This window comes from Pezoporus flaviventris, unplaced genomic scaffold (assembly GCF_033815535.1).
Source record: "Pezoporus flaviventris isolate CSIRO_AGI_PZ_B2104156 unplaced genomic scaffold, CSIRO_AGI_Pfla_v1 ptg000001l, whole genome shotgun sequence".
NCBI classification, from domain to species: domain Eukaryota; kingdom Metazoa; phylum Chordata; class Aves; order Psittaciformes; family Psittacidae; genus Pezoporus; species Pezoporus flaviventris.
The window spans coordinates 10,807,777-10,822,984 of NW_026892549.1; the positions used below are offsets into that span (position 1 = coordinate 10,807,777).

The 15,208-nt window shown below is 39.7% G+C and overlaps 1 protein-coding gene across 4 annotated transcripts in view; it reads left to right on the forward strand.

The window, feature by feature from the left end:
- Positions 1–15,208, forward strand: part of THSD7B (thrombospondin type 1 domain containing 7B) — a 285,500-nt gene that overhangs the window by 247,241 nt on the left and 23,051 nt on the right. For 3 of the 4 annotated variants that reach the window (XM_061444781.1, XM_061444797.1, XM_061444789.1), the window contains 4 exons: positions 1,298–1,431; positions 2,178–2,331; positions 13,515–13,656; positions 15,027–15,142. In XM_061444781.1, the coding sequence (XP_061300765.1) occupies positions 1,298–1,431; positions 2,178–2,331; positions 13,515–13,656; positions 15,027–15,142 (546 nt within the window). The remainder of the gene's footprint in view (positions 1–1,297; positions 1,432–2,177; positions 2,332–13,514; positions 13,657–15,026; positions 15,143–15,208) is intronic. The other variant, XM_061444804.1, reaches the window with a different exon arrangement.

Genomic DNA, 15,208 nt, shown 5'->3' on the forward strand with positions numbered 1-15,208 from the left:
AGTTTCTCCTACTCTTTCTTCTCTGCTAAACCTGTGCACAACGTATATGCAGACCCACAATTAAAATTAGTTTGTGGCATTTTATGTTCCTGAATACTTTTCTTTAGCAAGTTATCTTCATTTTATTTGGTATGAAAGTGATTTTCAGATGGGGCACCAGTTTTGTTTTCAGACCAGTACCTTGATCTCATCTGCCCACCTCCAAAATGTTGCAAGTAAGGTTTCTTTATTGTTGTGGCCACAACATGCACAGTCATTTTAAAATGAAGCTATAATTTATTAAACCTGATTTATTTTTTTTGGGGGGGGGAGGGGGACTAGACAGGAGAGGTGGTAACTGTGAGGAAAGCTATTGGTTTACAGTAATTTTAATGGTGAGAACTGAATGGCTCCACAGCAGCAAGACCAAGGAGATTTTGGTGTGTGGAAGGAGAAATTTTAGGTGTGCTATATTTTTCCAAGGCAGCGCATTGTGCTTCATACAAAGCAACAAAGAACACTGTATCTTCAAATCAGCTTCTGCAGGCATACCGGATTCAAAATAAATAACTTTTATTTGTTATTGTAATAGAACTGTTCATGCATTCATTTGTTTAATCCTAAAGACCTGCTAAAGTACTGTATCTCAGTGTGCTGCTTCTAACAACCTGGATATCTGGCACCTTTTAAAAAAAGTTTATCAGGCTTTTGGCTGTATTTTCCTCTCTACATAGACACCACAGCTCAGGTGAACACGCAGTCGTGTTTGCTTAGATGTGTTAGAGTTGATTAGATGCGTTCCCACTTGCAGGGAAAAAAACATTTACAGGTGTTGTGTATAAAAATGAAATTTATAGGATGCATGAAATTTCATTCTTTTATGATAAATGACTTACAAGGATATGTCAGAAGCAAAGGTAAATGAGTGCTGATTTAAGTTTGTACCTTCTGAAACACAAAAGGATGCAATGCTTACAGTCCTGGTGAATAACGTGTGATAGATTATAGCGAGAGCAGTTGGAACAAATGAAATTGTAATCTAGTTCCTCTTCTGGCTGCAGGAAACAGCGGTTATTTGTCCTGTTTCCTAAGATGCTGCTTACATACTACTGCTTATTATATACTTAGAAATCCTGTGGCAAGTCAATAATGAATAAATGAACTTAAAGCTATTGCAATATCCATTGCATAATTAGCATCAGGAGTGTAAGCCAGGATGTTTTTCAGTATACTCTTTCCTGGCTTTGGCTGAGACATTTCTGCAGAGATGCTAACCCGTATAATTCAGATGAACAGTTTTGATTCTTTCTTCTTGCAGGTGTATGAGGCAGTCCCATGCTACAGTGAGTGCAATCAGTATTCTTGGGTAGTAGAGCCATGGTCTTCGTGCAAAATCAAGAGTGAACAAAATTCCCTCCACTGTGGAGAAGGAATGCAAACAAGAAAAGTCAGGTGCGTGAAGACAAAAGCACAGGTACTCCAGATTAAAAAGAGCTGATACATACTTGCATAAAGCTGCGATATCTGGCCATCTGACAGTGAGTATGTTGCTGACTCCAGTGCATTTCAAATGAAAACAAACATGCATTTATGTGTAATGGTTTACAGGAAAAGCATCTCAGAGATGCAGCCTTGTGTTACGATCAGGATGTCTTTCAGGAAGAAGGCATGAAATTTAAGTTAGAATTCTTCAACCTAAATGCCATATATATACATAAAGCCCCCTGAGGGGCAAATCCTCCATGTTCAAATTTGCTAATGTTTTCCCCAAGTAATGGCACTGCACACAACAGAGTGTCATTCATTAGTAGTGAATATTCATTCCCCAGGCGTGGGGAAATGGTGAGTTATCTCCAAATGTTCAGATGTTTCTTTCAGGAGCACAAAGGTATGTTCTTGCTGATTGTCATTTTCTGTTTGCTCACCTCTCTTCTATTCAAAGTTTAAATCCTTCTGTATGCAGTCTGAAATGTTTCTTTAAAGTAGTTGTTATTGAAATTTGTGAGTAACAGAAGCATGTTGTGTGTGTAGCTGGTTTTGATTTGTATTAACGTGATGAACTCTACTTTTTGACCAGCCTTACTGCATATAGCTACTGTGTTACATATGGTGTCCTACATGGGCTGAAGAGGATTTGTTTATATCCATTACTTCTGTGGTACAGTGATGATCCTCTAATGAAAATGTTTTCTGTGTAGGTGTGTGAGTATTGCTGAGGACCACAGAGGGGAGACTGTGCCCAGTGCACTGTGTAATCAGGCTGAAATCCCAGACGTGATGCAGAAGTGTAGTTTGTACTGTCCCAGTGAGTGTGTAGTGTCTGACTGGGGACAGTGGAGCAAGTGCCCACAGGTAGGCTCTCTTGCTTGTGTGTCTGTGGCAATTCTCATGCGTCGGTCTTCGCTGTCCATCAGCCACTTCAGAATATAGTTATTTTCTGAAAAAGTAAATTATTTAGCAAGGTTGAATCTGGAGATACTTCTACAGAGATTGAGCTATAGAAAGTTAGGTAGTAAAACACATAGCTATTACTGTGCCAGTTGATTCAACACATCTTTGTACTTGGTCTGTGGGAGAGGACCCACACAAGAAGAGCGGTGGAAGGGACCAGTATTCTTGCTCCAGTAAGAGCTGTGTTAGTAAATATTTACAGGGAAGATATATTACAGGGGACATATTTACAGGGAGATGTCTGTGAGTAATGCATGACTGCCATAACAACCTGCTGGTAAAGTGTGGTGGTGGCACTCTGGAAAAGTCTTTGGCCTGCGGGAAAGACAGCTCTCCCTTCCCAGCAGATGCTATTTCTGTCCAGTGTCTATTCCTCCTCAGAACCTTGAGGGAACATCTGAGGCAACAGCAACAGAAAGGCATGGCAGCAAGATGCCTGAATAATTTGTCATGTCACAAAACACTTGAAACTTTGTGAATTATGCAGAGATTCAAGCCACTGCCAAGTGCTCAGTGTTTTCCGAAGTGTATGAGATAGAAAGAAGCTGCAAATTCTGTCTTGTGAAAACTCTCTGGCCTCAAAGCATGTAATCTCAAACTGATTGTTTCTCTCTTTCTCAGTGTTAAAATAGGTGTCAGGTTTAATGTCAGGGTTTTTTTAACAGACTTGCTTGATGTATTTAAGTGACAAACATATATTCATTGCCCCTGTGTTAACTCAGTCGTTATCAAAAGTCTGAGTTATTACTGGACAGGTATTTATACTACTGCTGACACAGGTAATTTCCTTCCATAATATTTTGTGTAGCGTATCAACATTTTGAGTAAGAACATGTCAAATAAAACCTTGTGTTTCATTTCCTGCATTCGCCTCCTCCTGAGCAGCATAGCTTTGATGAAGTATAGTAGTCTTGCACCAATACAGGTGCTTGGATACCTTTCAATGTCCCACTGTTGTTGGGCTGTTTCTTTGCCATGGACTTTTCACAGATAGATTTTCTTCCTTTCAGCATGCAGTAAACAGATGCAGAGATCCTCAGGCCACTGGGTATTTTCAGGTGCCTTGGTGGCAGTCACTTGGTTATGAAGGACAGCTTGAAGCTTTAAGTACCCGAGTGTCCTTATAGGGAGACACCCTGAGTTTTTACATGAATGCTCCTTTTTGGTAATGGTGAAGCAGGAAAGGGGTGCCCAGAACTTGTGGGCTGCACTCCATCAGGCAGCATAGCTCTTGGCAGTTGCAGGCTGAGTGCCACAGTCCCTGTGTCTCCTTGTATGTTCCTTTGCCATAGTTGATGTTAATTCATAAATGCGAGGGCATCTGTATGCCAATCCAATTAACTGAACAATATGCTTTCACAAGCTGTTCTGCAATGCTTTGTTGTGAAACTGAGATGACCGCGTGCTGATGGAGCATGTGTTTAAATAGTTCTGTCCAGATATGAGGCAATAAACAGCTTGAAGTTTTATGGACAGATAAAACCCTCTTTTGATGAATTTACAGCAGTGCTGTCTCCCTTTTATAGCTACTTTGGCCATTTGTGTTTGGTTTTGAGAGGACCACACAGCACAGTCCCTCTCAGGCTGCACATGCTTAGCATCTCCACAGCAACCGCTGGGCTTGCTCTAAGTGCAGAATGGCTGTACTATGACAGACAGTGGTGTATCTTCAGTATGTGTAGGGATACTTGTCTAATGGGGCAGGGATCAAAGGAAAAGTGGTGGCCAGGAGTGAGGCATCACCAGCACCAGGATAATTAATTCAACCCTTCATCTCTCGAGTTGCTCTAGGAAAGGTGATCACTGAGGATGACCACGAGCTGGTGGACATGGTCAGTGGAGTTACAAAGGCAATGGAGCTTGCAGAGGATCCTGCTTTTGTTATAAGAGCTGCGTGTGGTCAGTTGAATAGCTCCACTGGTTGTGAGTGAGAGCTTGTGTCTGGACCTTGCACAGAGACCCTACATATAGACACCCAAATATAGGAGTCTGCATCTGAAGCTGAATCTCATGTGAAATCTTTTGGCCAGATCTGCTGTGCCTCCAGCCTTGTGTCGAATGGCTTCCCACAGTGCCCCAAAGCACATCAGTAAGTTTGTGTGCATAGAACCTCCTGCTCATTTGGGCTGCTTTTTTAATTGTGTTAGAGGGAATTTTGCTCTATAGTTGGTATACTCATGCATGGTGTCTGACTCATGCCAAACTGGAAGTAAAGGCCTGTCTTTTGAGGATGAATATTCACCAAAAATCCATTTTCTAAATATGTCTCCTTTCTCTTCCCCAAGTAATACGAAAAAGAATCACATCATATTGGACTGGAAAACCACTATATTCAGGCTGCCCTTCTTCAAGCAGGTTTACATTTCATACCAAAATAGTTGGCATTCCTATAGTCATAGCACTCTTGTGAGGCAGCTGCCAAAGAGCATTCCAGGAAACCTTCCTTTATCTTTGGTCATGTTTGGCTTCCTGGAGATAAAGTGGATTTATGAAATTTGGCACATGCTGGTTTTTAAGATGAGCAATCACAATTTCAGCCTCATCTTTGCCCAAGTAGCTCTTTGAGATATTTACCAGAGATTTTGGTCAGTTCTTTTGAAAAGTAAAAAAGTGATTTTTTAGAGTTCTTTTCCAGTTGCTTTGGTGTTCTGCTCATATTTTATGGTGTTGATAATAAATTCATCCTGATAGCAGAATAACTAACTCTTATCAGCTGAATATAAAAAGGGCTTTTAGATTATCTAGTGTACCTTTTGTCAATATGTTATTGTACTCTGGATGCTTTCTAGATTATTACTTGGTTTTATCTTGTAGCAATACTCTACCCATGTGTATTTTCTACTTTCAGCACAGTAAATGCTCTTGAATCTTATTTAAATCAATGGGTCATAAAGGTGGGGACTGCTTTGTCAATGGGGAGTATTTTCCTTCAATACTTCTTTCTGCTAAAGCATTGTATTTGTTCTTCCTTTTGTGGCTGCATTTCCCTTTTGCTTTTAAATATTTGTATTTCTAGGGTGGTCTTTTGTAATTTCACATGGTCCCACAATTCTTTAATGTGTATTTTCCAAGTGAATGGCAGTTTTTGCATCTTGATTATATTGCCATTTAATACTGCTATACAAAGCTAAATTTTAATATTTCCTCTAATGGCACTTTGCTGTGACCCAGAAATGCAGTTGTCTGAACCGTAATACCACGAGGTTACTTTTGAGATTTTGTCTCATTACTGAATTCAAGAAACTCATAATTACTTATTTAAAGCATCCCTGTTATTCTCACATTCTCTATTGTGAGAAGTAAATTCAAAATAATTTTCCTTCTGATTGAAGGCTGGTTTTTGGCTCATAAAGTTTTCTTCTTTGACAATAAGTAACATCCATATAACTTAAATATCAGGGGTTTAAAGCCATTTAAAATAACAGTTTGAATCTTGCTAGTTAGAAAAAAAAATGATGAGCAAATTGGATTGACTTGCATTTTGCTTCAGAGATTTCATATTCATTCCAGCTACAATAGCATAGTCAGTCAGACATCATCACTTGATTGCCTAAAGACCCAGCTAAGCAATCTGGAAACTGAAATCCTATCAAGTCTGTTACATATTCAGTGATCGAATAACATGTACTTCCTGTGGTGCCTCAACTTTGTATTCATCTGACTTGGAAATGTAATTAATTGACTTCAATTGAATTCATCAAAGCATTCTTAGAAGGAGTTAATATGTGAGTTGTGCTACAAGTCTCTGAAATAATTACCTCAAATTTGTTTTATTAGCTCTCTGTTGTGTGGATAGCTGTCACAGCCCCTGTGGCCTATCAGAGTGGCCTCCTTGTTTGCCTCAGCTGTTGGCATTTCTAGCAGCTAATTCCAAGAGGTCTGAAATTAGTTAATTATAGGAGGTTACATGTGTAGTGAGTGAGAACAGCTGTCTCTCTTTCAGTGAGCATTTTCCTCATGGATCAGTAGCGATGTACAATGCTCAGGACTTGAGACAATTGAATTATTATTCTCTTGAATCTGTGGGGGGGAGTGTAGTACTGCAGCAACTGATTGCATTAAAAGTGGCACCAGGCACTACAGCCGACCCCAGGTTGTGTAGTTACTTTCATCATAAATAGAAGTTGGAGTCATTAGCTTGGAAATGCCAACTGGAAGAGAAATTGTGGACTCCTGCAGAGCTGGGGCTTACTGTGTGTGTTGCCCAAGTCTTCATCCCAACTGGTACCTTTATAGATAGGTTTGGCAGAGAACTTGCAGTATGGAGACTGGATTGGAGAATGAAGCTTGCACAGAGTTGTGTTTCTAGTCCAAAAGATAATTTATTCAGGTCAAGCATGAGAATTATGCTAGTCTGAGGCTTTCTGTAAGAACATACACTGCTCCTTATGCATAGCTGTAGCTTGGTTTTTTTTAATAGCTTTATCAAGAAGTTGGTAACTGCTGTATTTTTAGATTTATTTTTTATTTTTATTCATCTCAATCATTTTTTTAAAAAGTAATCATTATTTTTTGAGGCAGATAAGGTTTTAGAACCTAGATGCATCTCAAAAAGAAAAATTTATGCAAATGCATTTTCATTTCAAAAGACTGCTCATGTTATTGTAAATGACTTGTTAAATTGTTACAAAACATCCACATGAACAATATAATGGTTCATTGCATTGTTAAAAATAGTCAAATCCTGTTGCTGCCAATCCATTTACCTGAGTTTGAGGTTGTATGTTTCCTTATGAATAGCCAGTTAAATATAATGTGGCCAGCTATTTATAGTGCACTATGCATTATACAATCTGATAAATTAAACAGCTTAAAGGGCTCTCTAATGGGTTACAACGCTTGTGTTGTACAATTTTGATGCATGTGAAAGCCTGGATCAATGGACAGCTTTTAAAATCCACCACAAGGAGAGTCTAATAATGTAAATTAATGTGTGATATGTTAACAGCTTTTACCCTGGACCTTGGCATTCATAACTTTTCAGGTTTTTTTAGATATTATTCTTGTCTTCCAGAACAAACTTTCTGTGCTTTGTCTGTTCTCTTACTGGCTAGAGCAAAGGCTGGGTACATCCTTTGTGCATGTTTGTGTCCCTCACTTTTTACATTAGCTTAAACTAGTGTCAAGTGGTCATGGTGGAGAACTGTGATTGGCTAAAAGAAGTATTAAAAAATGCAGTACATAATACTGCCAAGAATTCCTTCATAGAATCAAGATGAAGGCTTTTACAATTTCTGAATGGTCCTTTGGGAAAAGCTCTGAATCGTTTCTAACTTAAAATTTTATGTGCCTCCCATTGCTTCAGAATATTTTGTTTCTGTAGTGGTTTATATAACCTGGCCTATAGATCCCTGGCTCTAGCTCAACTTTTTCACACTTCATGGAAAAGGATAAAGTAAATGATGAGATTTAATACAATAAAGTAGGCTGGGGCAGTATAATTATACACCTAAACAAACTTTCTGTGTCTGTATATGACATCCTACTCTGTAGGTTATTAATGTGTGACCTGAGTTAGGTCCCCATCATTATTTCCATCCAGAAATTAATTCCATTCCTATCACCCATTCCAAAGGAATCATATGCCTGAATTACATCCCCTATTGCTTACACTCATCAAGAAGGAACCTGGACTAAATCCAACAAACCGCATAGTCTGTAAAACTTAACTGCTACACTGAGTTAGCACATAACCTTGAAGGTATATAGAGTTCTCCAAGCCTCTCACCTTCTACCTCTATGCATCACAGACACCTCAGTGTCTTAGGACTTTTTTCATCTGTTTATGGCCAATCAGCACCTATATTCATCATCCTTCTTTGATCCTTAAATCTTTATAATCTATTTCTAGTCTGGGTGGTGTCAGAAGTGGGTTTCGTTTGTTCAGAATAGGGGCAGAAGTTGGACAATGGTTTTCCACTTGCTCTGATGGTCCTCAGGCTGCAATAAGAATTACTTTTCCTTCCTGGTAGCCCCGGCTGTCTGGCAGAGCAGAGCCTCTGGAAAAATCAAGTGGAGGTGCTAACAGAGTTGATGTTATTGAAGTTTACTGGAGATGTGCCTAGAGCCAAGACCTAAGTGAGAGGCTGAATTTCACCCCATCTTCTTTTTATCTTTCTTCTACATGAAGTCTGTGTAAGAGTTGCTTGATCTGGGCCCTGGCACGTATCCGCAAGCTCTGTGCATGTGGAGAGCTTCAGCATCTGCAAGCGATTCTGCATTGCCCTCAGTTTAACCATCACCTGATTTTGACGCTGCCTAAATCCGCTCTAATAAGTTGTTGCAATCTATCACCTTGAAGATTTGCTGTTAGGAGATCTGCTGTTATGCCCAATTCTACCTCATTGGTACATACCAAATTCCCCAACTATAGAGACTGTTTGTGGGATTTATAACCACAGGCATAAAAATAAGTAGCATGACCATAAAGAGATGATCTCAGAAATCCAAGTCAAAGTCAGACTCCCACTACTGAACACTTCCGTTGTATGTACTGTCTTAACAGTGTTGTTGGCTGTCCATTTTCAGCTTTCCTTGTTCTTCCACTGTAGAAGTGTTGGATAATGCTGAGCACAAACCAGTTATGATTACTTTACAGGAGGTAATGGCTGAATTAATGTAAAAATAATAGAAAAAAAAAGCTTAATCTGATCACTGAAAGTAGTAGTTATTAATAGAACAGTGGGAAGTAAAACAGTGTCTTTGAAAGTATAGCATCCACTCAGTGGGAAGAGAGGAGTTGTAAATGAATATACTCAGTAGCGGGTTGCGGAATCACAGTGGGTTTTATTTATTTTTAAACCCCCAAAATTGTAGATTCATATATGCTTCTGATAAGAAATTGGGATTCCTAATGGGGTAGAGCATACCCAGTCTTGATCCATGAACAGCACCATCACTGTTTCGTAGGGAAGAGTATTTGAACAGTCAATTGGTTTTGTCATTTTTTTCTTATGTGAGAATACTCAGAAACAACCCCTTCCATAATCTTGCCCAAATCTTAATTAATGCTGAGATGATTTCTTACTTTAATTACACAAATATTTGTTTCTTTCGATACTTTGCTATAGTATTACTGACTGCTGTGTCTGTCCTACCTCCTAAAAATGTAATTTGCCATTGATGGTGACTGTTTTTTCGCTTGGTATTTTTTAAGACACAAATTCAGGACTAGATGCATACCATTGGTAGTGATAGCAGAGGTGATAATAGTGACATAATACCTTCCTTTTACTGTGCAGCTTGCACACATCTGTTTGTTACTGCTTGTTAATACCCTCAGCAACTCCCCACTGGAAACAATCCCTCCTCTTTAACTGTCACCATTCACATCCCTGAATGACTTTGAATCTGCCAAGCCATTCCTCAACCTTTGCCATGTCATAAGTATTTATTTTTTCCAGCCTGGAATTTTGGAGAGGTCCTGCAAAAGTTGTGCACCCAATCCCATGGGTTTCCAGGGTAACTGGATGCTCCTCTCCCTCTTGCTCCTTTGAAAATCCCAACTTTCATCTTTTTCTTTGCAAGTCATTCCCTCCTACTGCTTATTCAGTTCCATATGTATTTGGCTCAAGTTTTTTACATAGTTAACTTGAAAGAGTAAGGCCAGAAAATCAATTATAAAACTAAATTGACTTCTCAATTGACGTAAAGAGAAATTCAACAAATAATATTACAGGATATTAGTTACGGTTTGCCGGCTTTGAATTTTTGCATGTTTCCCATGTACTCAGCTTGATTAAATGAACATATTTTCTACAGAGATTCTTTATTATTCAGAACTAGTAAAAGTGGGGAGCTTATCACATCAGCTCTGGCTTCTGAACAACATGGCTCATCAGTACAGTGGGAACAGTAGCTTCAGAGCTGCAGTAAACCAGTCGCTTATTTAGATCCTGGCAAACACCAGATAGCTTTTTACCTGTTAGATTGGTCTGCTACCCACCAGGAGGACAACTGAGTGGGAAAATGGTCCTGATCGCCAGGAAATTTTCGGAGGGGCTGTATGACAGCATGTGCAGCACTGAGCTGCATCAATGCCCTGTAATCAAGCCCAGCGGGATGCATGCTAGATGGGTGCATGCCATTTTATTTAAAGAAGTTACTTATCTACAAATGAGATGTATTTTCTCCCTACAGGTTCATATTTTGAAGGGAGCAAAAGCAGGTATTTCTGAGATGGCACAGACTCAGCTTCTGCCACAGCATTTATTGGGTTTTTTTACCCTTTGGTGACATAATGCAGAGAAACATTAATTAGGAGTAGCTACTGAGATACCTTCTTTGATTTTTTTATTTGTTTCGTTTTATTGGCAAATCATTTAAGTTATTACTGTTAGCTGTGAGGACGGGCAATCAGACTAGTTGTGGAAAAGGCAGTAAACTATTGGTAAACACTTAGCATAAATTTAATTTTCAGATAATTAAGAACAATTGGTTATTTTAGATGACTGCGGATATTCAAATAAGATTAACATTTAAAATTATATGACAAGGTCTGTGTCAGCAATAAGGACATAATAGAATTCCCTTCACACTGTGTAAACATAAGGAATATTGTCCCTGAACATACATTTTTAAAACCAGACCAGAATTTTTTCCTGTTTTTCCTGATATTCATTCTGTTTAGTTATGCTATCATCTGTGCAACTAATCCAATTTTCAGCAGTCCGAGATGCAGATTTATGCTGCAATGCCATTGCATTTCTCTTTAATATTCACAATACAGGAATTATCCATGCTTTATCCATGTAGGGTTCAGTGTTAGCAGTCAGTTGTATGATAAGCCGCCTGTGGTTTTGAAATGTTAGTTATTTTTTGTAATTAAACCACTCTAGTAGAAAAATCATGTTTTAAATTCCCAAGCATTTATGAAAACGCATTGAGGATTTTTTTGGTTTATTTTCTGCTCCTGAGTGGTCTTTAGTCCTAATGAGAGACCATTAGGAATGAAATAGGTTCTCTTCTCCAGTAAATGGCTGTGAATACCTTCAATAGGGATTTATTTCCATTAAGTTAGCTGTGCCCACTACCACAGATTCATTCCCCCTGTACTGGATTGCAGGGGAATGTTTCAGCAGGTCAGCTCCCCTGCACTTGGGGCTGCTTTTCTGTCCCAGCCTTGCAGTCAAAATGGCTATTGCATATTCACGTAATCGCCCTGGCTTCAGAATAAGCTTATTTTGATGTTTTTGTGATTTTGTTAAATGAGACAATAATTTTGTTAGATGAGACAAAATAGCAGTCCTCAGTGTTTTTCACCTCAGCCTTACCCTGTGTCACAGGCATTTAATCATTGGTGCTATGACTCCTTCCTCCTGAAGTACTTCCCTTTGGCCTGAGACATGGATGCGACAGCCAGGGTTGGGGCACCAGCAGTGGAACCATGTTCCTCATGGCCCAGCCAGTGCTTATGCTGTAGCCCCAAATTAAGTACACCAAGGGAAATAACTAAGAAACATGTAAACAGAGTCAGGTGACACCTTTGTATGTCATCCAAAGAGAACAGCTCTCGTGCTGCAGAGGTGTGTTAACCAGAAGGCTGCAGGAGGAGATTTGTAGGTGTGAACAGATGCTTCCTTCTACCATAAAGGGAATGTTTCTTAGAATACTGAAAGTATTTGGTCACTATTCTCAAATCTGCAGTGAAATGGAAAGCAAAACAGCCCCATGCCACAATGCTAACAGAGTAAGAATGGAAGGCTGCTAAAACAATGTTCATTCCTGTGATGTACAAACACAAATGAAAACCTGTCTCAGCTGGTTTGTATTAGACTGGAGGAGCTGGCTAAAAAGAACCTTATGAAGTTCAGTGAGGACAAGTGTAAGGTCTTGCACCTGGGTAAGCACTATCAAAGAGTGCAACACAGGCTGGGATCTACTTGGCTGGGGAAGAGCTCTGTGGAAAGGGACCTGGGGGTCCAAGTGGACAAGAAGCTCAATAGGAGTGAACAGTGTACAGCTGCAGCCAAGAAGGCCAACATCAACAAGCAGAGATAAGGATGTCATTATCCCACTGTACTCAACACTAGTCAAGCCACACCTGGAATCCTGTGTTCAGCTTTGGTCCCCCCTATAAAAAAAAGATGTGGGCAGGCTGGAGAGGGTTCAGAGAAGGGCTACAAAGATGATCAAAGATGAATCCTGCCATGTGAGGAAAGGCTGAGGGAGCCGAGTTTTTTTCAGCCCAGAGAAAACAAGGCACAGGGGAGACCTTATCACCATGTTCCGGTGTTTAAAGGGTGGCTACAAAGATGGAGTCACATTGAAAAGAAAAGGGGTAATGGACACACGTTACTCTCAGGAGATTCTCAGTGGACACAAAAGAAACTTTCTCACAATGAGAACAATCAGCCATTGGACTAATCTTCCCCAGGAAACTGGTGCATTCCCCAGTGTTGGACACTTTTAAGATTCAGCTGGACAGGGTGCCGTGACAGCTAGTCTAGAATGTGCTTTTGCCAAGAAAGGTTGGACCAGATGGTCCTTGGTGTCCCTTCCAACCCAGTATTCTTATGATTCTATGATGTTCACATGAAAATGTAAACAAGCAAATCCTGGGCAGTTGGGCATCGGTATTTGTGTCGCATACTTTGAAAAGTCACCCTGTCTTCTTGTCAGCGTTTTAAATGATAGGCAATTACAAATGTCCTTCCTGGAAATGAAAGCTTTGCTGTAACATCGGTTATTACTTAAAAATGTATTAATTGTATCAGAAATCCTGTCCCATTATTCAGTATTACGCAATTTGCCTAACCCTAATGCCTTGGAAAGAGATAGAAAGTAGAGCACAGCAAAATGGCACAGTCTTTAGCCTATTGTCCCCATGAATCCTTTTAAGAAAGTATAGAAATAGTATAAGAGTGCCTAAAATAGGAAATCAGGGTGAAAAAAAATATGACTTTTTATAATATTGGATTTTTGCCTTTGAACCACATTTCCTTCATGTGCCTTTAAGTATCTTTAGAATGAAAGTGTGATTATATTGTACCTTGATATGGCCATGAATATGCGTGTAACAACCCCAGGTGGTCAGTGCCTGTATGATTTAATAGGGTTTCTTGTACTGTCACTTTTGTATATAGGTGTGTGATCCGAATATTATGCAAATCCGAACTAGACAAGTGCTAAGGTCTTCTGTCAATACAAAGCCCTGCCCTGAAGATTCACAAATGAAGCCATGTATTCTTAACCAAAATTGCTTCCAGTATCAATACAATCTAACAGGTAGGAAGATACTTTCCAGTATATTCTTAGTGGGAATTCACACCAATAGCGATGCATATTAAATTGATGTTCTGCTTTTCCAAATATCTTTCCATAAAAGATTCACCTCCTCAAAGGCTTTCTTCAGGTGTGTTTTTAGTTATGTTTGCTTGTGATGTTGGTTAAAGCCTTCACATTAAAGAGCTACATGTAGACATCACTGATTTCAGTAAAGTTAATTGCATGCCTAGGTTTGTACAGGTTAGCAGACAGTGCATATTTTTTGTATTTAAATTGTCATTGCAGGTACACTGGAAATAAAACAGGTTAAATGGAATTTCTTCTTTTTGGTGGGTTATCAACAGTATTACAAAATTCCAGTTAAAAGGTTATCATTTGAGTCTGAAGTCAAACAAGTCTGGTTTGAAGACAGTATGGGTTATATGGGCAGGTGTAGGATATTCAGAGCAAAATGCATTATTTAGGACCTTAGAAGCAGTTAGATATGTTGCAAACAGAGTAGCCAAAATAGGGAAAAACTTTTGTTTTGACCAGCTCGGATAAATGAGAAGGGCAGAGAGAGGAGAGATCTAAGAGGAGCTTGGGGGCTGTGGGAAGGGACAACAAAGCAGGTTAAAATACCTGAATATAAACTCAGCCTGTTTGAAATAAAAGGCCCAGAAACACACAGGCAGCAGGTCGATGCCTTTTTTATTGTCACATTTCAGAAATGCAGAACATTTATGTGTTCATGTTGATCAGAGGTGGAAGACACAAAGTAATAGGTTTTCTTCTCATGCTTCCTGTTTATTGGTGGTGTATGGAAATTTTAGTTGTTTGTGTCATGTTTTTTGTTTATTTTAAGTGGTGTTTTGAGGCTTATTTCAGTTTAGTTGTATTCTGACTATCATAATTTCAGACAAGTAATAAGATATAAATTTTCTTCCACTAGAAATACCGGTTTTATTTCACGAGTGTTAGAGCTTAGTTTTAAATAATGGAAGTTTTGCCTTGAGACAAGGAATAGGTTAAACCAGTTATCCTGCAGAAACTTTCCCAGCTGCTTTATCAAAGTGAAATTTTACTTCAGACTTGTAAATGCACCAACTGGATTGAACTGATTCACTTTAGCAGTGTTTAGCAGTTTTCTGTGCACTCTGATGTACTGGTTTCATTAAGGGGATATCTGAGTGCAAAACGAGTGGCTTCACCTCAGAGACTTGCTCAGTTTTTGAGAGCAGCTTTCTTTTGTGTGGGTTGTTCTTTGGTTTGGCATGCCCTGATGTGGGGAAGCACTGCTCTCAGCAAACGTAGCCCACATGTTGAGTAAAAAGATGTCAAATGGGACAGCCATGACCTGCAGCACTGCACCCTTTGCTCTGTGTCCACAGGCTGGAGCGGGTGCCAGCTGGATGCCAATGCCACCTGCGGGCATGGAGAGCGGCGCCGCCTCCTGAGCTGCCAGCGCAGCGATGGGGCCACTGTCAGCACACAGCTCTGCCAGCGGGTGAGACGCAGCTCTGCCACACATGTGCATGGGGCACGGAAACACCCAGAGGTTCATTTTGTTTCC